At 46.4% G+C, this 25642-nt stretch overlaps 1 protein-coding gene across 1 annotated transcript in view; it reads right to left on the bottom strand.

Annotated features, from left to right (window-relative positions):
* The window catches only part of LOC138503196 (uncharacterized), a 144727-nt gene that overhangs the window by 87370 nt on the left and 31715 nt on the right, over positions 1 to 25642 (bottom strand). The window contains exons 4-6 of the mRNA XM_069622797.1: positions 25370 to 25432; positions 25159 to 25213; positions 14509 to 14773 (exon numbers count right to left, since the gene is read on the bottom strand). Of these exons, the coding sequence (XP_069478898.1) occupies positions 14509 to 14773; positions 25159 to 25213; positions 25370 to 25432 (383 nt within the window). The remainder of the gene's footprint in view (positions 1 to 14508; positions 14774 to 25158; positions 25214 to 25369; positions 25433 to 25642) is intronic.

The following is a 25642-nucleotide window of genomic DNA, read 5'->3' on the forward strand; positions in this document are numbered from 1 at the left end:
ACTCTGCAATCCAAATCGGCCTTTGCGTCCTCGGCAGCTGCGGCTCAAGTTCTGGCCAAGGAAGATAAATTGATTGATTTCTTGGGCAAGAAGGTTTTTGCCAACTCTGCGCTGCAATTGCGTCAGACTAACACAGAGCTCATTTTAGCGGCGGCGAATATGAGACTGTGGAGGGATTTGGCTGATTTCCAGGAGTTCACTCCTGTGGAAAGGCCTGAAAACTTTAAGGGCGGTTTGTCAGAGGCCAGGGTATTGGCGTAGGATATGCTGTAGGCTGCTGCGCACCATGTTGATACCTCAGCTCGAGGTCTTATGTTGGGGGTAGACACCTCTCGTCAAGCTTGGCTTCATGCAACAAAGTTTTCGAAGGAATTCCAAGATAAAGTTCTGGACCTGCGTTTTTGACGGCAAAAAGTTGTTTCATTCCTCAATGGATGACAAGCTCACAAAGACTAAGGCAAGCACTCAAACTGCATTGGTGCTAGTGAAGGCCCCAGTCAAAGCTCAGAGATCTGGATCCCAGTCTCGTTCCTCCTCAGGCTTCAGAGGATTCCAAGACCGCAGGTCACGCAGAGCTGATCCTTCGGCAGGTAGCTCCCATCGGAGACAGCAACAGGGTCGATTTTTCTCTCAGTCTTCAGCCTCCTCTTCAGGGACAGGTAGTCTCTCCACCGAAAAGTCTGCCAAACGATATTTTTTGGTGCTTACACAAGACTCCGGTGGAAGCGTGGCAGACCATCATCGAAGACCGGTGGGTTTTGTCCATCGTTTGGGCGAGCTTCCGCTTGACCCCCGACCCCACCCTTCAATCCTCCTTTTCTGCAGTCGGGAATCGGAACGCCCTCTCTCAGAGCCGAGGTCCAGGAGCTTCTAGACCTCAAGGTGGTGGAACCCGTTCCTCTAGTAGAACGAGGGTAGGGCTTCTACTCTTGTCTGTTCACGGTGCCCAAACCCAACCAGGCAGGCCTGCGCACCATCCTTGACCTTTCCCAGTTCAACCTTTTTCTTACCCAAGAGAAATTCAAGATGATCACGCCCTGCCAAATAAAGTCCTCTCTTCGGAAGGGCAACTGGCTCAGCGTAGTGAACCTTTAGGACGCATATATCGATATCCTGATTTGGAGCCCTTATCGGAAATATCTGCGGTTCTCCCTGGGAGAGGAGCATTTCCAATTCCGAGTGCTCGCTTTTGGTCTCAGCTCAGCGCCGAGTGTCTTCAAGAAGATGATGTCGGTCATCGCAGCTTTTCTTTGGCTACAGGTTATTCATGTGTATCCTTATTTGGACAACTGGCTTTTGCGCAGTCCTTGTGCAGTGAAAGCCTTGAGCAACCTTCAGTCTCTCCTCCAGCTCCTGTTCTGCCTTGGGCTGTCGGTGAACTGGCGGAAATCTTCCATGACGATCTCTCAGGACCTGATATTCCTAGGTTTCTGTTGGAACACGATTGACTGCAGAGTGTACCTGACTGTGGACAGGATGGCAGATTTGTTGGACACATGTCAGGTTTTAGTTCAGTCAGAGAGCATGTCGGCTCGGTGGTTCCAGAGGCTTCTAGGCCTTATGGCCTCGTGCGTGCTTGCTCTTCCCCTTGCGCATCTCAAGATGTGACGCACGCAGATGGCTCTTCAGAGCTCCTGGCTTCAGGCAGTGGACCCGGACGCCAAGATGATTCCGGTTCCGCCCTACATTGTTTGTTTGTTTGTGCATTTATATAGTGCTACGAACCTTCAGGTATCTGAGCGCTGCTTATCTCCCACGGTGTGTGGTGCTCATTTATCGACCTCGGAAGGATGAAAGGCTGAGTTTAGCCCTGCCGGGATTCAAACCTGCATGGATGTCAAAGCAAGCACACTACTTGCTGTGCTATCAGACGGCTACATGATGACAGATCTCCTATGGTGGTCATCTTCAATCAATCTGTCGGTGGGTGCTCCTTTTCAGGAGCTCTGCCCTCAAACGACCATAACGACAGACTCCTCCTTTTGAAGTGGGGGGCTACGTTAGATCATCTACAGGTTTTCGACCTATGGTGGCCACAGGACACACAATTTCACATTAATTATCAGGAGCTTCTGGCGAATTTCCTGGCGCTCAAAGCTTTCAAGCCGGTTATTGTGAACAAAATGGTCAGCATCCACACAGACAATGCGGTATCCATGTTTTACATCAGCTAGCAGGGGGGGTACCAGGGCACATCTGCAATAGGTTATTTGGCGGTGTTTGTTCTCTGTAGAGGAGCTCCCAAATGATTTTTGTATGTTTGGAGACTTGGGGTTTCACCCTAAGTTACCAAGGATAATCCAGACGGGGACCCCTTGCTAACTATGCTTAGAGGCCCCACTTCACCTCACTGATGAGGCCCAATAAGGGTGAACCGCATGTTTGGATTTGCTGTTGGTACTCGTGTTCAGAGGAGAATTGCGTAGCATTTCTGTGCTGGACTGCCCAAGCGGGTAGAATCAGACTGATATGCAAATGACTATTTCTCCTCTGTGAAAGGTACAGTTAGCTAAAACGTGGTTGTAGGCCCTCCGGAGTGGGCACCTTCCCATAGAACAGGTTATTTGACTATGTTTGTTTGTGGTAGCGGGCCTCTCAGACCTTTTTGTATAGGTTGATCCAGCCTGGTAGATAGGCAGTATGGAAAAACAACACTTTACTGGGTCTGACAACAGAACAACTCAGACCCAGAGAGGATGACATTCTTCTAGCACCGCGCAGTAACTGCCATGCACGTTTTATATGGTACCAGGACAGTGCAAGCACTGTGTGGATGGCAGGATAGCCCAAAATGATGGGAGAAGGGGCTAGGAGAATATAAATATAAGAAGGAACACAAAGCAAGGTTAGATTCCAGGCTGAAAGATACAGGAGCCAAGAAGCCGAGGTGAAGGACAGGCGGAGGCAAGAAGACCAAAAATGAAGCAGGGCAGAGAAACCACAAGAGCAGAGCTCCACGCACTGTCAACTCAAGAGGAAGAGGATTGTGACATATTTTGTCCTGAGGCGCCAGTGTGTTTGTAGCACTGGTCTAGGAACAAGGCCCTGCCTCAATCGCCTCAATGCCCATTGCAACGACCTGAGCCTGCTGAAGTGTTCATGCAGGGAACCGAGACACTGGTCCCACATGCATGCGTGTAGGGCCTATCATGGCGGGTCCATCCGGACAGAGCTCTGCCTTGGCGGAGACTTCAGCAGGATATCCTACGTGGCCCAAGCGCCTCTGCGGGTAACAGCGCCAACCGCAGTGTAGTGCCGATGACCCAGGTAGGTTAGCGCAGTGACACACTGCCCAGCCCCAAGGCCAGATGGAGCAACAGATTTCCACGGAAAGTAGAGGGAAAAAAAGTCGCCAGACCAAACAGGGTGCATGAACATGAGCAGCAGGTACCCAGGAATTGTAACATGCAGCATATCCTTTCTAAGCCACCAGGTATTAGAGCCAACCGTTCTGGATACGGGAATCTCAAATGCTTTCTACCTCATACTCTGGGACACCAGAGACCAACCGAGGGGCTGGACGAGGAGTATCACGATGAAAGCACAGTAGGGCTTCAACAGGTGGCAATTACAGATTGACAGCCAAAGGAGGACGCTTCCACGGAATATGAAATGGACCGACAAAACTGGGTGCCAAAGAAGCAAGCACACATTTCCACTTATTCTCTAGGCTTGGAATAGCCATGACCCTCAAGGCTATATAGACAGGAAAGCTGGGATGGACTACAGGCACTCTTTTACAAACTGTGCTGCAGTAATCACATCCTTGTAATAGGGGGCAGAAAGGCAATCTAGGTCCCGAAGGGCTGCAGAGGTTGCTTTGCAGCTCTACAGTTGGTGATGTGGTACTTTTCCTGAACTGCCTGAACAGAATGCTGCTAAAATGTATCATTCCTTTGGTGGCTGTGGAGTGCTATATGTCACCTTTCCTCTGCTCAACAGCCATTGTTGGCTTTGCACAAAGCAACAGGACATTGCCAATACAACATTATAAAACATGACATAATATAGAATGGCATAACACAATGTTCATAATGTCTTCTTAAAACTAAACTGCCCTCATGTCCAAAAACTGAAGGGGAGGATAAGTAAATATACACATAGATACCACGAAAAATATGTAAAGCTCCTTCAAATGCGAAAAATGACCTTCGGTAACCAAACCCACATTTGGAAGAATATTTAAAATAAATCACAAGGATGGAAAAAGGTGGAAGTCAAACAGGCATGTTCTGGGAGTGGAATGGAAGGGGGAGTAACACCCCTATCAGGGCAGATAGAATGTGCACATCAATTAAAAAAACAATAAGGGTGAAAAATGATTTTCACTCGTTTTGGAAAATGTAGGACTGCAAGCCGGCGGTATTGCATTCAATACACAAATGAATTTCCTCCAAAGCAGACAAGACCTAGCAAGAGCTCTTCTGATGACAAAACAATGAAGAGTTCCCTCTCCATTTCACAGTGAGGAAAAAAAGCGGGCAAAACTATTTCTTAATCGATGTGGAAAACCAAAAGCATCCTCACAGGAAAAGCTAAATGGGTTCTTGGCATGATCTGGTTTTTGTAGAGAATTAATATAAGGTTGAAATTAAAATAGAGCTTGATTCTCACGTAACTGCAAATATAATAGCTGTTTTCCATGCCACTAGCTGAATGTCATGTCATGCCATGGCATCAACAGATTTGCGAGCCAGAGTAGCTACAACTACATAAAGCTCCTAAGAGGGATGAGGTTGTGTGACCAGTAGATTCAACCCCAAAAGATCACTTCACAGGAATTTCTGTGAATTGAAAGTTGTTGGCAGCTTCTGTATGTTGTGATAGCAGATTAAACCTTAACAGCAAAATCTGCTAAACTGAAAAGACAAGAAAGAAGGTCATCTAGAGAGGAAACGTGAGGATGAGAACCACGCTCAAGCATCCAGTGACCAAAAGGCATTAATTTTCTCTTGCATTGCTGCAGTATAGATGGCCTCCTACTAGTGGCCTGAATAACAGCCACATTCTCATCACATAAGCCCAGGCCACCATAAACTAGCATCACAGGCGCCATGCCACTAAGTTCATCAATTGAGGGTGGGGTGAAAAACGTGTCCCCGGTTTGGTTTAGAAGGTCTAGTGTGAAGGGCAGAAGGGCACTGTCCTGCTTCAGACTCAGCAGGTCCATGGGTCAGCCAATTTGGAACTATCAGAATCAGAGAAGAGTGCCTCTGGTGGTCCAAAGAAATCTGAAGGCTGTTGCCCAAAGACTTCAGACCCTTGCCCATCCAGCATGAGTAAATGCAACATTTGCTATTCTGCCTGCTTGCAAAGAAAATCAACTGTGGGAGTGACTTCAACTTGAAAAATCACCTGTAGAATTGAAAACCTGTGCTCTCACTTGTTGTAGGAAAGATAGGCAACTGAGACCCTCTTCTTCATTGTTTGGTTACCCAGCCAGATGAACAGCCTGGAGCATTACTGGATGGAGAATCGCCCAATTTCAAAGCTGGACAACTAGACGACAGGGGGAAAGGGTCGTGTTCTGCCCTGCTTGTTTGTATAAAACATAACAGTTATGCTGTTGGCCCTTATAAGTACCGACAAGTTCTGAATGACTAGTAGAAACAGGGTTAGAGACTTGAATGTCAGCTCCAGAAAATGTATATGGATCACCCTCTCCCTTTAAGAATTTTGTGAGTATTTTTAGATGGACCAGAGTCACTCCACAGCCCTTGAACTAAGGCCATAACATGCTGAAAAGGAGGATCGTGAAATGGAGTGCCTACCACAAGATTCCGGTCATTGTGTTGTGTAGTGCCTGTTTGTGACATGCTTTGTGTATGTGTGGTTGGGGAAATGAGGGAGGTGTGTTGTGTAGTGCCTGTCTGTGATGTGATGTAGCTAGTGATGTCACGTGGAGTGTTGATGAGTAAATGGTGGAATGTTCTGTGTGAGAGTTCTCAGTGGTGGCAGTTAAATCTGGCCTGCCTGGGTGATGGGAACCAGTGTTGCCTTGGCTTTGTCCTGTATCTATCTTATACATTGCTCAACCAATCTCGATCTGACCTCAACTCCGGAGCAATAGGAATCATGTCAGATGGTTTGCTCCGTTTCTGATTGCAATATAAAGCCAGCAGAAGCTGAAGGCACTTCATCTTCAACAAGCAACTGCTAGTATACAAGATCCCCTGAGCCCCACCTAGGCCCTGAAACCACCAGGCCAACGTCTGACAGCTCAGTGATTGAATGCTAATTTGATATCATCAAATAACTTTATTCTAGCTCTATGCCATAAATGTAAATAGAAAAAGTAGTAATAAAAAAGCAATGGCGTATATGACATTAACATCTTTAAAAATCTTTAAAATTGCACCTTCTTTGAACCATTCAGATAGATAATCTTTGGTTTAACCAAGTGTTGGAATACTGAATCGTTTTGCCATAACATCCAGTTTCATTAAAGTAGGTCATTAGAATACTAAATACCATATAATGGCAACGTTCTCTAGGTAAAGCCCATGCCCTAAGCCAATCACAAGATCAAAAGTAATCATTTCATAGCAGCAAAGATATCTGATGGTTTAGATCTATAATCTAAAATAGCAATTAATTATACTTATATGATCCTTTCTAATATGAATAATATTGTGGCAATTTCAGAATCCCTATATTATTTGTTTCACATCTGGGCCTTTTTCCAATGCCATAAACCTTGATAAAACCCCAGATAGGCAAACACACTTTCTCTTATAATTCAACAATAAATAGCACAATCGTATTCCATGCTCAAGCTAAAAACGGCCACATTTATTACTACATCCCACTCATTTGTGGATTTGCAAAATCATAGTGAGTCTTGGACATTTCATATTCTTCTTGATTTGAAATGTGGTTTCAACCAGTGTCCCCTTAAGGCTTTGTGGTACAGTAGACATACCAGAAGGACATGTATTAACTTTTCATCATTCATGGGACAGTAATGGCACTTCACCGATGTGTTCTGCCCCCACCTACCCATACATCCTCAAAAAGCTAAGATCCCGATTCCCCAGCAGTAATTTAATTAAGAGGATCCTTTTCTTGTGTTAATTTTCAAAGCAGAGGGAAATTTCCATTACCAGGTAATCACTCGTTATACAGATAATACTCATTATACAGATGCCCTAAAAAGTGGGTAGGCGTTCGCATCAAGCCCATCACTGTAAACCACTTTTAAAAGTAGTTCTGGCCTGCATGCCATAATAACATGAAGTAATCCGCAGCTCAGAAAAATGACAAGAATAGAACATAGTTTTGACATACTTAAACCAAGGCATGTCCTCATGCCTAACAAGGATAAGAGAATGTTAAGTGATTCAGGTAGTCTCTTTTTTTCCAAATCTTAATTCAATAAAAGAGGGGTTCTAACAATATTTTTTGGCTATGCGATCCATGCCCAGCTCTGTCCTAATTGTCAAAGGCGGTGCTCTAGACGGTAGTCTTAGTAGTCTCTTCAGAATATTGTTTTCTTTGACCTCGATAATATTGGTATGGCCCCACAATGCATTGCCATATGTTTCAGCAGCAATTACTTGAACATTATCTACCTCTTGGGCACCCGATGTTACCCTGTTACTCTGTTTTCGAAAATGCTACATCGCCTTCCCTCTTCGGCTTAAGATGTTGCTGCTTTTCTCAATTTGGGAATTTCATTAAGTAGTGTTACTAATTCTGATGCAGAGAAATTAAATGTGTTCATTGTTTCAATCATTGTGTCTTCTATATAGAACTTGGGACAGAGAAGCCTCTTCCACCATGCTCTTTGTTTTATTAATATTTAGCTTAAGCCCCTTGTCCTTCACTAAATTATTTAAAGTTTTGCCGTTGGAGGCCCATTGGTGTCTTTGATAGTAGAAAGGTGTCATCAGCAAAGAAGGGAGTAGCCAATCTCTGGCCTCCAAGGATCAGCACATTTGCATCTAGACTACAAATAGCCGTTATCAAATCAATGACATACAGGAAGAACAGCAGGGTTGCCAGTCGTCACCCCTGTTTGAACCCAACACTGATTTTACAGGATGCAGTCTAACCAGAGTTATGTACACCTCTCACCTTAGCTAAATGTTCTGTATAGAGACGCCTAATAGCACCAACTAAATCAGCTGGAATTGCTAGTTGTTCCAATTGTAGGCCTAATTTAGTTCGGGGTACCATATCAAGGCTATTTGTAGATCTATAAAAGCTAAGTACATAGGTTGCCTTTTATTTACATTTATTTATACAAAACCAAGAAGAGGCGACATGCTTGGTCAATGGTTGAAACCCTTTCTAAAGCCCTCTTGAAACGAAGATAATACGCTATGGGAACTAAACCAGTCTTCCAACCTTGTTCGCAGCACTTTACCAAAGAGCTTTCCTAGATGATCCAACAATCATCCAACGAGATAGGCTGATAATTTTGTGTCGATTACATGCTCCTTTTTGTGAATTGGGACCAAAATAGCCCGTTGCCAGCCATGTGGTACAGTATTCACTGTTAACAAGTCATTACAAAATGTTTTAAGGAAAGGGGTCCACATGGTAGACTTTTCTTTAAAGATGTCAACTGGTATGAAGTCCGGCCCGGGCGGCTGCCCTGCTTTTGGTGCAATCAAGGCCGACGTCACCTTTAATGATGAAAAGGGGTTGAAATGCTCCACTTTCACGCCTGCCTCTAAGGAGTTAGAACTGGCAGATGTTTCATCTGGTGTAAGCTCACTATATAAAGTACCATAGTAATCAAGACACTGCTGTTCAGAAATGTCAATATTGATAGCATATGTAATATCACATCCTCCCTAGCAACCCTCTTTACTAGCTTCTATCAATCTTTTTTTTTTTGACTGCAAAGCCATATTTAAATTATGCCACGCCTGCTTAGAAAACTCCTCTTCTTTGGATAACAATTCTTTATAAGCCATCCTTAATATGGTTACAATATGGTTGTCCCTCCCCAAAGTCGTTTACGCTTGCCCTAGAAGAGCCTTTTTAGCCGCTCTAATCTTCATAATACCAGGTTATATTTTTCATAGTTGATCGCTTGTCATTACGGGACAAATTGGCAGATCGTGTGAGGTTAGGTGGCAAGAAGGTATTTGAGTAATTAGATAACATAGGTAACAAACCATTGTATAGTAGTGGTATGTCCTGTTCTTTCTTCAAGATAGACCCTTGAACCCTTTTAATTGACCCTACACTATTTTCCCTTACACTTTATTATATGGATTGATTAGTGTACATAGAAGGGGATCATTTTCACTCGAACTCCACCCTAAAGCTGCAGACATACAGCCAAGCAGATATATCGACTAAAGTATAAATCAATGAAAGAGGATTTACAGTTTGCTCAGTAGGTCAGACATTCAGGGACTTCACTCAAGATACTACCATTAAAAGCCCTTATTCCTACCGAATACATTAGTGAAGCAAACCTTTGCACATACAATAAGGGATGTGTAGGGGGCTGGCAAAGAGGGAGGGAATCCCCCGGATTTCATCATCCTCTGTTATTAAGCCTTCTGAGACTACAGAGGCTTCCAATTGCATGTTGAGATCACCTAGGGCCAAAATGATATCCTAAATATTTTTTATTATTGTCAACCAGTGACAACAGTTTACTTTCAAATTTGTCCATTGATTTTTGCTTGGGTCTCAGATAGACATTAATAAGTAGGAGGCTTAAGTTAACAGGGAGTTTAACTGTTACTGCCCATGTACCCAGGGATTCCACATCAACCTAGGTGCATTTAACATATAGTGAACTCTTTACCCAGCTCAACAGGCCCTGCCCTTTTGTTTGCCCATAGACCCCCTATAGGCTGGGATGCTAAATAGTTTAAAACCTACCAGGTTATTCCGTGTCATCTAGTTTGTTCTGTAGCCCCTGGATATTCCATTAAAGTTATACAATATCAGAAGTGCCCATGGGGTCAGGGAAAAGCCTATGTGGCAAGCCACAATTCCTGAAGCTATTGGTACGATCAGGGCATGGTGCACACTGTCGGTCTGAGTTATAACTATGCACCATTTTTTAATTAGCACAATTTTCAGGGTATGCAGTGTTTTTAACTAATACAAAACGAATGGAATTGTTAATGAACCCAAAACATTTAAAACAAAAAGAACACATTTTTTAAAACTTTATATATGTAGTTGGGAATGGAAATAGTAGTTTTGGAGGTGGGGAAAAAGTATAACTCAGCAAAACCAAAAAAAAAATGGGTTATTCTTTTTTTGTTTAGATGTTTTTGGTCTGTTAAAAATTAATTAGTGGTTTTGTGATTTGTTAAAAATCACATTTAACCAATTGTCAGTGTCGGGTACATTGGGCTTCTCTGTAGTTGGTTTATTATGACCAAGGATGCCCTTCTGTTTGGGAGAGGAGGGGATATTAGCGAAGTTGTATCAGGAAGCCTTTTGCAGGCAAAGTTCTGTACTCAAAAGCCAAAAATCTGTCTGCTAGATATTCATAGGCAAAGGTAATTTGGAATGATCCCAATTGCTATCTGTGCTATCAGGTAGCCTTGTTACTTCCATAATATATGACCGTATGACTGAACAGCATCCTTTCTTATGCCTCAGCCAGGGTATGCTCTCATTTTGCAGGGCCTCTCTTCCCTCTCTTACATCCAATGGAAGCTTAGGGACTTTGTTATATAGATAGTACATTTCCTATGTTGCCCAGCATAAGGTTATAAACCGCCACTAGGGATCACATGGCGCAGAGCATACGATCAATCAAACCATATCCCACCCTTGTGAGTTGGTATACCTCTTCCTAATGTACTTGCTCCATGCAGTTGGGTAGTAGTATTTGTTCTCCAAAACACTTGCCCTTTTTTCTTTAACAGGTTCCCTATTGGGGCCAGTTAAAAGTATATTCTTGCTTTGGGAGAATTAGATTTTAGTCCCCTGGATGGCCTTTGCTCGGTCAACAGATATTGTGGGTGGAGACAATACCACAACAGGTGGAAGAAGCCCTTCCTTTACCACACTAACAGCTTCCCTTTGAGCTTGGCACACAATTGCAACCAGGCCGATTACTGCTTTAAAATCATGTTCTACTGTACTAATAGTACCTCTCAGCAGGCTGCAATTTGCACACTCCCCCCACACATCACAGAAACACCCCCATCACAGTCAATTCGTGTACACCTATCATTTATAGTTACCAGAGTCACAAAATTCCTCCCTGTCAGGATGCGTGTGGTCCCATAGTTTCACAAGACCTTTAGTTGTTCTGCTTCCTACTCCCCACCCCTCCCACCCCCCCAAACGGAGCAACCAAACTACTTGAGTGCTCATTTGGATTATCTGCCTCGTCCAAATCTGCTAGAATAGAGAATGTGTTACTACAGAGAACGTTAGGGTGACTGTCATGGTGAGCGCTCACAGTCACCTGAAATTAACAGCCTACTTCCTGATTTGGTGGCCTATGTTGTTCAAACATACTAGGTGGTAAAATCCAGGGCTGTCACAGGGTGTGGTGAGGCCCAGGGCCAAGGATTTGGTGAGACCCCCTTACAATTATTTGCATTGGGCCAGCAGCAGCACCGCCGCAAACAGGAGACATGAGAAATATCCCCTTGAGTTGTTGTGTGGAGGAACCAAAATATGGTTTATTCCAACAACTGCGAATCAACTACAGCAAAGTTAGGTTTCTCTACTGAAGAAAGGTTTATGCCAGACTAACCTTTGTATCATATGCATAAATATATCTATAAAATGCCATGCCTGCGTGTTGTGCGAGGCACCAGCATTAAGGGGCACCCTGCCACTGGACGTGCATTAAAACACACATCATACACAGTGACATGTACAGTGGAGGCTAGTTAGGGAGCCCAAACCAAAGGGGTGCTTGGGAGGGGTTTGTTGTAAAGGAGAACACACACACTGGAAGGAGTATGCACCTTTATTGGTAACCAGCCTGAGCCTAGAAGCACTCAGCCTGTGGATCACCTCTGAGCACAAATCACCAACTGCTGCCCATGGAACACCGAACACCGGCAGAAGTAAACAAGAGGTAAGAAGCGAGTGTGGAATTCTGCGAGTATAGAATTCCACACTGAGCCAACACTAATTACTACACATCTCCCCCCTTTACTCAACAACAGACACTTCCCACACACTCACTGACATACACACACACACACACACACATGCACGGAAATGCATTCACACCAGCCACACAACCCAACCAAGATAGAGGAAAGGAAAATAGGAAAAATAAGGAAAATAAGGAATGGGGGCCAACATGGCCACAGAAACACAGGAAAGCTCCCAATGGTACAGTGGACAAACTATTGACGCATGGCCCCCAAGACAAAATCATTGTACTTGGAAGGAAGCCTTCTTTCTCTGACAGAGGGAGCAGCGCTCTCAACCGAACCTGGAGTAAGAGTGGACAGAAATTCTGCAACGCCCTCATTCCCTACGTCACCGGTGACATCAGAGATGGTAACAGGAACAGGAATGGAAGGCACGTCCTTACCCTGAACATCCCCACAGATTCCATGCGCCGTAGGCTGCAACACAGCTTGAGTATCAGTGGCAGCACCAACAGATGGCTGCCCCAAGGGACACTCAAACCCCACCTCAACATCCCCACCAGTGCACCTAGAATCCCCAGACAGATCCCTGCCCTGCAACACTTTGTCTTGATCCACTACCACCACACGCCTGAGACTCCACCTAGAGCCGTCATCGAGCTTCACATAACCATGACCACATTTGACAACCAAACGTGGTTGCATATACTTGCTGTGCCCTTTGGCCACAAACCTCGGGTTCCTAATCTGCACCCAATCCCCAACTTTGACCGGCAACGGCTTCCTGCCAGCGAGTTGCCCCTGCAAAAACCGCCCTTGCTTACGGCGCACACTGTCCAAGACAACCTGATATCGACCTGGGATTGAACACTGCCACCCAGCGCAGGGACTCTCAATTTGGAACCGGGTCTCATTCCACGCATCAATTCAAATGGTGAATGGCCTGTGGCGATCAAAGGAGTCAGTCTGTAAGCTTTGAGCGACTCAGAAACAACACTGGCCCACGGAAGACCATTGGCAAGGGCCAACTGGATGGCACCCTTTATAAAACGATTCATGCGTTCTACAAGACCGTTAGCTTGGGGATTATACAACGCGACCTTATGATGCCGTATGCCAAGATCATCTAGGAATTTACGCATGAAATCAGACACAAACTGAGCCCCATTATCAGTCACTACACCAGCAGGTACACCCTCCCGGTCAAACACGGTTGACATGAATTCTGCAACCTTCTCGGACGTCACGGTAGACAAAGCAGTTGCCTCTACCCACCTGGAGGTATAATTCACCATATCCAATATGAATCTCAACCCCCCCCCCCCCAACGAGTCAATAGGCCCCATGATGTTGAGAGCCACCTTGGACCACACCTCACGGGGCACCTCAACCGGATAAACAGGTTGGGAAGTGGAAACTTTGGTTTTATCACTGACCGAACATGCCGCACAATCTTTCACCACCACCTCCACATCGGCATCCATCCTGGGCCACCAATAGTCCTGCCTCAGCCTTCTCTTAGTCATGGACCTGCCCAAATGCCCCTCATGAGCCAACTCAACAAGTTTCCCTTTAAGAGAATCAGGGGGAACCAATCTCAAACCTCGGGCTACACCCCACGGACCCTCAGACAATTCCTGCCAAACATGCCCATACAACTTGGACAACTCTGCACTCAACACCCCACTCTTGAGTGCCGCCCTGATATCAATCAATGTGGAATCGCGGGCACATTCTTCGCACCACAGAGATTCAGATACAGTAGACCCCACACCAGCCACCAAAGTGCAGTCATCCCCTACCACCTCTTGAACTTCGTCAGCACCATTGGAACTCGGAAAACGTGACAAACCATCAGCAAATGCATTTTCTGTGCCCGGGACATACTCAACCTTAAAATTAAACTCCGCCATATCGGCCATCCATCTCATGATCCTTGAAGACGCATGAGACATGCCTTTCGTTGTCAACACATGCACTAAAGGCTTGTGATCTGTGCAAAGAGTATACTCAATTCCCCACAGAAAAGTCCTAAAGTATTTAGAAGCCCACACTGCAGCGAGAGCTTCCCTCTCTATGACCGCATACTCACTCTCTGCGTCCCTGAGCACCCTAGATGCAAAGGCAATGGGCCGAAGCTCACCCTCGACTCTCTGCTCCAACACGGCACCTATGCCATGGTCACTTGCGTCAACAGTAAGAAAAGTCTTCTTACACAGTGAAAAGGAACTCAAAGATGGAGCCTGTTCACTCTCTCTCTTCAACTTGATAAATTCACCTTGGCATTGGTCAGACCACGCGAAATGCACACCTTTCCTAAGCAACGACCTCATGTTAACCGTTTTATCGGCATAAGAAGGTACAAACCTGCTGTAATACTCCGCGAGCCCCATGAATGACCTCAACTGATCTTTGCTGGCTGGGGACGGTGCCTCACTCAACGCCTTCACCAACTCACCTTGGGATGAATACCCTTGACATCCAAAGTGTGTCCCAGATAGGTAACGCTGGGTACCCCCACTTTACACTTGCTAAGCTTGACCCTGAGGCCACTGGCCTCCAACACTTTCATGACTTTAAGAACCATTCCATCATGCTCAACACGAGTCCTCCCACACACCAGAATGTCATCTTGAAAATATTCCACCCCTTGAATGCCAACAAAGAGTTTCTGCATCCCCCTGTGAAATACAGCTGACGCAGACGCTAAGCCGAAAGGCATCCTGCAAAAAACGAAATGCACCAAAAGGGGTAACAAAGGACGTGAGGGGACGGGAGTCAACATGTAAGTCTATCTGATGATAGGCTGAAGAAAGATCAAAAGTGGAGAAACAGGAAGCTCCACCCACCAAGGAGAGCATTTCGTTGATATTGGGAAGGGGATGTCTGTCAACCCATATGCTGGAATTAAGATCCCTGAGATCTACGCACATCCTCATGCTCCCATTCCCCTTACGTGCCAAAAACACTGGGGCCAACCATTCCGAAAACTCCACCTCCTCTATGACCCCTGACTCCTTGAGTTTGGCAAGCTCATCCTTCAAAGCATCCCGAGCCATAATAGGAAACCCTCCTGACCTTATGAACACTGGGAACAGAGCCTCTCTTCAGGACTATCTTATGTGTAAAACCCTTCAATTTGCCCAACTTGGACGTGAAAACTAAAGGAAATATAGTTTCAAGGATCTCTGCGGTAAGGTCTGCTACGCCTTCCGCAACATCTTGGTTGTCACTCACACTCATCACGGGAACTGCCTTCCCTGGTCTGATTACTAACTCCAAGGCAGCTTGCTCATCCCAACCAACGACGGGGTCACCTTTGTGAGCTACATACAGTTTTCCATTGGTGATGCGACCCTCAAATTCTATATTGGTCCACTCGAACCCTATTACTTTAATGGACACGCGCCCATAGGCACAGGGACTTATATCGGAAGGACACAAATCAGACACTTTCTTCTGAAACTTGGACGTATAGAGTTCGGGGGATATCATGGTATACAGGGACCCCGTGTCTACCATCATCTCCATAGGAGTACCATTGACCATGAGCGTCGCCCAAGCCCTCTTCTTGCAACATCACACACTCAACAATGACCCCTCAGACACACCCCCATTTTCCCTGTCAGAACAACCCATGAATCCCACCACTGTCACATCCTCATCATCATTAATTGCGTCCATCATTCTCACTGTTTCTCTACTGTTCGCAGAACTCCTGCACATGCGCACAAAATGGCCCTTAGCTTTGCATCTCCTACAGTCCACATTGGTAGCTGGACATTCCTTTGCCCCTGCCACATGACCACGGCAACCACATCTTCTGCACAGTTCCTTCGAAGAGGATATTCCTTTGTTCTCCTTGTTTTTTCCCTTGGTGTCTGTAGTTCTGCGGGGAAACACAGCGTACACAGCTTCCCCTTTATCAGACATCTCCCTCACACTCCTCCTAGATTCCTCAATAGCCCGCGAAATCTCGATGACCTTCTCTAGAGGAGGATCCTTTTCTATCCACAGTCTCTCCCTGACACGTACATTGCATGTTCGCATCATAAACTGATCGCGAATGTACTCATCAATAGTACCAGTGAACTTGCATGTTGCTATTAAAGTGCGTGGAGCCGTCACGTAGGCGTCGATACCCTCAGAGGACCATTGAGCTCTTGAAAAGAAGTGGTATCTCTCAAGTACAATATTTGCCCTTTTGCCGAAACGCGCCTCCAACTTGCCCAAAGCCGTTTCATACGCAAGCACCACTTCTTGTACGGCATCACCACTTTCAGAACCTTCCACGCGGGGAGCAAGCACATCGGGGCCTGGTAAATGTCTAAAAATCCTGAGACCTTCGGTCCCTAGACAATTGAGTAATGCTGCTTCCTTTTCGTCATCGGTGAACCTTGCACCCCCCGCCGCCCTGAGATACACCTTGAAGGTGTCTACCCACAGGTCCCACGCAATTGCTGGCTGGGCAAGAATGCAGGGGGAGGGCGTGCATTATTATGTTGAATGGTGATGCCTGGAAAATCCACTACGAGTAGCTCCTCCTTTGCAGATGTCACTGTGGCCTATTATGACTGCTATCACCAAAATGCGTGAGCTGACAGTTCGAAAGTTCTCTGAAAGTAGCTCCTCACTCTGTAAATGTCACTGTGACCTCTTACGTCTGCTACTACAATAATCCGTGAGTTGACAGTTCCAAAGTTCACTGCAACCCACCTAGAGCAGGCAAGGGTTAATCTTCTGAACCAGCCAGGGAAGAACGCCCCCAACCATAAGCAGGGTGAGGATTGGATGGCTGGTCTGTCCTTCACCGCCAGCTCATACGAGGCTCCTCTCCTGAAAACGGAACGGCAGTAACGTGCGGAGACGTCTATGTCTCATTACACTCCCCCCTGGTGGCCCCCCAGCTGAAGCGCAACGTCGCAGAAACCAGGGGGCCCTTCCTCTCTCACCTTGAATCTCCAGTTTCCAGCTCTGGATGCTGAGGGCCCGCGCTCGACCTCGCCAGGGAGCGCAGGCCAGCAGTCACGTCGGCTGCCAATGCCGACGTGCTGGAAGGACCCAGGAACCGGGAAGGAGGTCGAGGGCCGGAGGCGTGCGTGGCAGCCGACGATCACTGGTTGCAGCACAGCCGTGGGCGGATGGAGCCCCTCCTTCTTAACGGCTGCTCATTGTGCTGCACAACGCGGACGGCATTGGCGGAGGACCGTCCGTCCTTCCTAGCAGGCACTCCGTTGAGGGGGGAACAGGACGACTGCCCCAGGAGCCAACGGGACGATGCTGGAGGGCAACAGGCAGCTGCTAGGCAACCGGAATGGCGGCGTGGGTGACAGGCTGGTTACCCTCATCGCCAGTGTTGTAAAGGAGAACACACACACTGGAAGGAGTATGCACCTTTATTGGTAACCAGCCTGAGCCTAGCCGCACTCAGCATGCGGATCACCTCTGAGCACAAATAACCAACTGCTGCCCATGGAACACCGAACACCGGCAGAAGTAAACAAGAGGTAAGAAGCGAGTGTGGAATTCTATGGGTATAGAATTCCACACTGAGCCAACACTAATTACTACACTTCCAAGAAAATGTTTGAAACATTGGGTTAAAATGGTGCATTTTACAACACTTTCTTTAAAAAACTGGGTAGAAAGCCATACAGTTTGCAGTTGGTTTTGTAAGGTAGCACATGGAAAAAGCCAATAGTTGCAAGTCACCAACCATGCACAGCAATAGTTTCAAATCCACAACAGTTGGTGGGCTGAAATTTTTGCCGAGGTCGGCATTCCAGTCTGGGGTGTATTGGCAATAGTGAAATCTGACCAACCCTGCAGAGGCGGGATCTGGAGCAACACAGATAAGAAAGCAAGGCTTGGTCAAAATTATTAAAACTCACACTCAGGCAAGTGTGTCATTGATTGTTTGTTGCACTGAATCTTCCAAAGCTGACACGGACACGGCTCACGCTATAGCCTGCAGGTTTCTGAAACAAAGGGAGTCAACGGTACCCTCAGCACGGGCCCAAGTACAGCCGCACATACTGCACACACCCAACGCTGGCCCTGACTGTACTGTCTTCTACTCGGGCGAGGTAGTTTTACCCTCCTGTCCCCCCCCAACCCCTCTCGTGACGGCCCTGGTAAAATCTCCATAGTTATATGAAAGGCAGGACGAGGGCTGATGTTATTTGTAATGTTGCCGGTCTCCAGTTTGTTTTTGGCTTAAGGAGATTGCACATTTTCCCTGATATTGAATAAAAAAGACTTTGATTTCATGAATGAGGCTTTAAGATCCCAGTGTGTTTCTTTTAGATGGGACTGAATATGTAACATGATTTGCTTTTCTTTTAGACATAGTGGAATTACCAGGCAAAGTTGCCAGGCAGATAAAAGGCAAGGATCCATGCAAACTACAACTCACCGAGGCACGCCTGATTGGCTAATAGGTTTTGACACTAGTGTAACCCGTGGCCCCATAGGGCACAGCTAGTGGGATACATGCTGGCTCTCTGAGGGAACACACACAAAGAAAAGACGCAGATACCAGTGTAATAATCAAAGGTTTTATTTAAGTGTAGTGTGTGTGGGTCTTTTATTTATGTATGTGTTTGGGAGAAACCATCCATCCCACCATGGGGCTAGATGGAATGTTAGAAGTAAAGGACAGCACAATACAAAAGAAATCCACTGCCCAAGAATAAACAGGGCAGGGGAGAGAAGAAAAGAATCCTGAGGGATTTAAAAAAAGAGGACAATTGAAAGAACAGTTGAAGATAGGGAGAAAAAAGATTTACCTGGGGGGGGGGTCACTGCCTCGAGCGCCCCCCCGGGGCCTTAATCCATTGAAAAGCGCCAGGCAGCGCAATGGGGAGCCCTGCAGAGACTTTGTAGGGGGCCAAGCTGCTATGCCAGGAGCGGCTCCGCCCCCCCTGGGCTTTGGCGCCTGTCGGCCCGCCTGGGGCCAGACTGGACAAGCTCCAGATACATTTATGGCCCAGGCAACGTGGCAGTGGCTCGACGGTCCCATCAAGAACAGCCCGGCCAGGACCGGGTATGGGGGGTGACCCTGAAATGGCTGCCCAGTCATGCCCCCAAAGGCTCGCCTCATGGCCAGCGAGGCGGGTCTGTTAACTAAAAAATCCTCCTGGGCTGCGTACGTCAGGAGCAGCCCGCAGGGTTGCAGAGATGCGCAGCGGAAGCCCCGGGTTGACCGCCGCCAGGGTGAAGAGGAGGCGATGTGTAAGTACCGGGTCGCTCCGTTGAGCGGCCCGGGTGAAGAAAGCTCCAGGCTGTCCAGCAGAGCAGCCTGGCTGAAGAGGAGGAGGCCTGACACTCTGCAATGAGCGCAGCAACATCCCCATAGCGACAAGGACACTGCTGGTTCTGATAATGGTGACCGAGCCGTACAGTACTTCGGGAGGGCCCCCAGCCAACAGGCCCAACCATGGATTTAAAAGAGGCCGCGGGTTGCGCGGGTGATATCGGTGGGCCCCCCCCCAGCTAATATATATACCACGGGCCACAGCAGTGAGTGTGGGTGGTCCGTCCATAGGGGGCGGCTCACGACAATGACAAGGGTGCAAGATGTGCGGTGGCCCCATGAGGTGGACAGGGCCACCCTGGAAGAAAAGGAGGGGGCCCGGCCTCATCCGTCATCTGTGGGGCAGGGCCCTGTTCATCAGCCAGTGTCATCTGGAGCAGCCCTGCACATTGGACAGACGTAAAGGTACTGTGAAGGGGTGGCTGTCTGCAGCAGTCACCCCTTTGTGACATGGGGTTTTGAGTATGTGTAGTGTATATATATATATATATATATATATATATATATATATATAAATATATATATATATATATATATATATATATATATATATATATATATATATGTAATGTGTATAATTCTGCATTGTTAAGTAGGGTAAATGTTAAGAAGGGGAGGTTAGGGAGTTGGGGCATTAGGGGAATTTAAGTAAGGTAATTGTTAAGTAGGAACAAATCAGATGGCCATTAGTTTAAATAGGGGGTGGAGGGGAGGCACCCTGGCGTGAGATGTTGGCATAGGTTGGCGGCCTGCCCAAGGCCACATTTCAAGATGGGACCACCCACAGAAGCCATCCTCTGGCCTCACTCACCATGTGGTTGGTACCTGAGTTTAGGAAGGGGATTGGTTGCGGCACGCTCATCCTTAGGGTCCCTGGGACACCTCCAAGGAAGGGTGAGTGGGCGTAGCTGGTCCCCGTTTAGATGGAGCTCACACCAGGGGAATCTTAGGATCTAATAAGGGTATGTTTAATAAAGAGGGGCCCTGTTGGGGTCTCTATAAAAATTCACTCTGGTGTCTGTGTCTGGTAATTATCAAAGAACTCAGGGTGTGGCCCATCTCCTGAATTAACCCTTTTTATTTGCAGATTGCTTGGCACGCCCCACCAGAGAAGCTGGTCTTGGATGGTGGGATGGCCTCCCTTGGAGTGGTCTCTGCTCCGGGGAATGGATGAGTGTGCTCTTGCCCGGGACTGATGAACCAGGTGACATCTTTAGGTCTGTGCCTGGCCCCGAAGACCTAGTATTATAAATACTCAGGGCCAGGGAAAAAAACAAAACCAATGGCTACACGAGACTGCCTGAACACCATCGGCCACAGGAGGTCCTAAGATTGGCCTACAGTAATCACAGTGTCTGGTTCTGGAGCATGGTCCTCAGGCGATACAGGGCTCTGTACAAGATCTGGGCAATCTCACTACAAAGCAGCACTTGAACCTTAGTTGTAGCCTCTGTAAATCTCGGTCCACCATTCTATATCAATATGACCAAGCTGATGAGACCGGGACCAAGGTACTTAAAGTATATAAATAGCTTATAAAGGAAATGGGGAGTCTTAGTCTGGTTCCAAGATGGGGGTGGGAGAGAGGAGAACAGACCAGCCCCAACTTACCCACTCCCCTTCCACCATGCCCAGTTAGCACCAGCAGTGTGTATAAGTGCTTAGTCCAGCTAATCCGTGCCCTTCTCCGGCAAACGTCCCGGCCCCTCTCGGGGGTCGGCGGGGCGGCGACAGGGCCCCCTGCTCCCGGTGCGACTGTCGACTGGGGTGGACTGTCCTCAGTGCGCCCCGACCGCGTTGCGCCGCCGGGCGGGGAGGCCCAGGAAGGGCGCCAGGGAAGATACGAATTGGGTATACAATCACTTGTGAGTTTGATTCAGTAGAAGAAACTCTGTCTTATGAATAAATGTGAATTTTCTAAGGAAAGTACTCTATACTCCCAGCTCAGAGAGAATGACACTGATGGATGTATAGTAAAGTTAAGATCTGAATGTGAAGTACTACTCCAAGAAGTAGGTGTGATTATGGAATTACTGGGGAAAAATCCTAACATGGTAAAGAAAAGACTTAAAATGAACGATTGGGAAAATACTTGTTTGATAATCTGTAACACAAAGCTATATACGCAAATACTAACTGCAGGGAAAGGAGTCAATGAAATGGAGCAATATCTAAAGAAATTGCCTAGTAAAAAAAATGAAAATTGGTTTTATGAGATTTTGTAGGAACGTGTTGTTGACTAATGAAATAAAAAGTATAAGGGCTAGACAATTGGGTGTTGACGGATCGTGTAGATTTTTCAAAGATAAGGGTGAGCTGGAAACTCTATGCCATTTTATGTCCGAATGCCGTGAGTTAGCAATCAAAAGAGAAATGTATTTTAAAGATTTTGTCTATAACGTATGGTTACTGAAGGACCTTTTATGGATAAAAATGTTACATGGAGAATCAATGTTCTTGAGAATAAGAGTTCTGGCATTTATAGAACAGGTGTGCGAAATAGAATAAAATTTGCTAAAATTTTATTATGATTGTATTAATGAACTGATGTTGTAAATTTATTATGTACTGCACAATAATTAATTGTGAATTGCAAATTGTAAACTGTAAATTATGGATTCACAAGATTTTAAATCTATGAATTGTTTTTTCTTTTAAAAGTTTTGTAAAAGTTTGTAAAAACTAAAACAAATAAATAAATCAATAAATTTAAAAAAATCCATCAGAAGCTCAAAAGTGTGAGAGTACCACAGGGCTCAAGTTGTTTTCCTTGGCTCAAACTAAGGAGTTCTTACTTGGTTCGTAAATATAAGAGGCTGCAAGGCTGCCTACCTTTGGATTTCGCCAAAGGCTTTGCCTCAGCTTCTCAGTATGAAATGGGCAAAATAGGGTGGGGCTATCACTGCATATACACCCCAACAATATCTTTTGCAGAAAAGGACTGTCAAAGTATCTTGGCAGTCACCAAGAGGAGTGGGGGCTCAACGGTACCCAGTTGGGAAATTGGCAGCAAGTAAGCAAGCTGCCACCTCCACCAAACACTAGTCCTCACGGAAGGACACAAAAGTCAAAGTAAAGCAGAACTGCGAGGAGTAGCAAGGCAGAAGGGTGAAAGCAACCCATAACAAAACCAAATAAACTCCACCTCCACACCTTTCCACGCACCTCTCACTGCCAACCTCCTTTTGGCCCTGGCAGCCTCCAGCCCATGACCCTCTGGCTCTCGATGTCTTAACGGTGGCTTTCTAACTAGCTAAAATATTTTTTATATAGCGCTCACACCCCCGAAGGCCTCAGGGCGCTCACATGACAAATGGACGTAGAACAGAGAGAAAGCTGCAAATGCAGCTACAAGATGGACCAGGGAGTCTGTCCAGATAGTATTTAAGCATATCAGTTCAAATTTCTATCAAAATGAAATGTTTTTAAGCGTTTCCTGAATTGATGAGTGGCGACACAACCCTTGATGTCCAAGGGAAGCAAGTTCCAGAGGGATGGGGCACAGACATTAAAGCTTGCTCCACCAAGCTTTTTCAAGACAACGAGTGGTTGTTCCAGCAACATCTTGTTATTCCAATGTAGTGTCCGGCGAGTGGTAGATTCTTTCGCTCTGGAAGAAAGGCAGCCTGGAGCTTTGCCCATCAGGCATTTAAATACCATAACGGTGCCTTTCAAATGTATACGCTGTTGAATCGAAAGCCAATGCAGCTTCCTGCAATATTTTGAGACATGGGTTTTGCGTTTAAGACCGCAAACAACTCAAACTGCACCATTTTTAAGTACTTGCAGTTTCCCAAGAAGAAGGCTGTTACAGTAATCCAACTTCGTGTTTACTATAGCTGCCGCAATCAGGGCCCTGTTGGATTCAGATAGATAGGGGCGGATCTGCCACATAGTAAGAGCACAAAGATTTTAAATGGGAAACATGTTTTCGAAAGGAGGAGCGGGAGTAAAAAAAAGACTCCCAGTGTCTTTAGTGAATCCGGCCCTGGGTTAGAGTTCCCATTAATCAAAAAGGTTTTATATTGTGAATGTAAGTTCTTTAGTCTATGGGGTGTTCCGAGGATAAGTAGATCTGATTTTTTGTCATTTAATGCCAGGGAGTTTAGGGCCATCCATTTCTGAATTGCCCCAAAGACCCTGGTGACGTTTGCTACATCCTCCTCGTAGACCCCAGATAGCTTGAAAACTATCTGGGTGTCATCTGCATAATTGGCGAATTTTAGACCCAGGGACTACAAAAGATCGCATAAGCATTTAACATAAATATTGAACAGCAAGGGAGATAGGCAAGATCCCTGCGGAACACTGCAAGTTACAAGAGTATCTTCTGTGACTGAGATACTCCTTTAGCTACACATGCCATTCTGGGACATAAAAAAGATTTAAGCCAAGATATCGCAATAGGGGAACATCTACCTACATGTTCTAATCTGTCTGCTAACAGGCCATGATCGACCAGATCAAAAGCCGACGATAGATCCAATAAAAGCAGCAGAGCAACATTTCCATCCTCAATAATCTCCAAGATGTTTGTCTTCAAGTCTAACAAGGCCTTCTCCATTCCATGGTTTACCCAGAAGCCTATTTCTCCTTTGCCAGGATATCGTGGGCCTCATTCCGAGTATGGAGGTAATCATGGTGCTATTTGCGCCATGACTACCTCCCATACCGGTACCGAGTCCGACCTGGTTCAATGGGGACTTACCAGTCCATTCCGACCTTGGAGGGATCGTTAAGTCCCCATTGGAAAAAACGTTCCCCATTCCCATTTCAGCCCCCATAGGGCTCAATGGGAATGGGGAAGTAGCTAATAACGGTACCGCAATTTGCGGTACCGTTATTAGCTCTAAAGTCTCTTAACGGTTCCCGTCCTTAACACCTGGTCAGACCAGGCGTTAAGGAAGGGACCTGCTAAGGGAACACGGAATAGGGCGCAAAGGGATTACCGGCACCGGCGTCCTTACCGGTGCCGGTAATCCCTTTGCGTTCAACTCGTAATGAGGCCCTATGTGTCTCTACAAAGGTCTGGTACTGAGAACATGCCACCTTGTCAATTATTTTTAAAATAAAGGGCACATTTTTTATTGGTCTGTAATTACCAAAAACCAGTGGGGGTCAAGATTGTCCTTTTTCAATAGTGGTGTAATCCATGCTTCCTTGATAGCTTCTGGTACGTAGGCCTCTATGAAGGAGCGATTGATGAACTTTGTGATCCAGGGGTTCAGCATCGTCGCAAAATCTTTGAAAAGTGTAGACAGGAAGATGTCGCCTTTACAGGATGTGAGCTTCATCTGGTCTATGATTTATAACACCTCCTGTTCTGAGATCTCTCAGAAGGAGAAGAGGTTGGGACCATGAGTGAGGTCTTTACAATTTTGAACATTAGGATCATTCACAAAAAGCTGTCATGATGTCTACCCCCAGGCATCCGGACCAAGCCCATCAGCCCCGGGAGCAGGCATCTAGACATTTAGTAAAACCTCAGCAGCCCCGGCTAGGGGCTATCTGGGTTCAGTCCTGGCGCATTAGGCGCCAGGCTCATAGTAGAAATCAGTCCTGGCGCCTAAGGCGCCAGGCTCATAATCATTACTTACCTCAGGCAGACCATGCTGCAAATTACTCCAATCCAACATGAAGCCTGAAAGGGACTATTTTTCTACAGGGACTATTTTTTACTCGGGTGTGGTTCTAGGGACTTCTTACCTGGGACTACTTTTGAGGCTATTTAAACCACGCCCGACCAGCAACACACGCTTCGCGTTATTCTGCATCCAGCAGCGTAACGCTCACTGTGCCTGCAGCCTGCATCCAGTCTTCTGGCACGCCCGCCTCAAATTCGGAGCTCCTAAAAGAAAGAGGAAAGAAAGGGACAAGGTTAGAAAACAAACTTATTTCTATTCCACACCTGATTCTGGATCCATCTCGTCTCCGGACCTGTAAAGAACATCATTTCTGCATGCGCCGCACCTCCAGCTGCAGCGCCGCGCCGCGCCATACTCACCAGTCTTCACAGCATCCTTCGGGTCGGCGCTGCCTCCACAATTTTTTCGCCGAACTTCGGGACCTAGGAGACAAAAGAAAACCACAAGGTGAGCCGAGGGAACCAACAAATATAATTCTTACCACCATATACTTACCTGATTTACCACCGGAGGCATCCTTTTGTGACTCTCCATATTTTCACGTGCCGCATCTGTAAAGAGAGACAAAACAACACGTTTTCCATGTGCAACATTTACCGGACAGCGCCGGGTAATACAGACTCTTACCTGAG

This window comes from Ambystoma mexicanum, chromosome 1p (assembly GCF_040938575.1).
Source record: "Ambystoma mexicanum isolate Mex_15411 chromosome 1p, UKY_AmexF1_1, whole genome shotgun sequence".
Lineage (NCBI taxonomy): Eukaryota > Metazoa > Chordata > Amphibia > Caudata > Ambystomatidae > Ambystoma > Ambystoma mexicanum.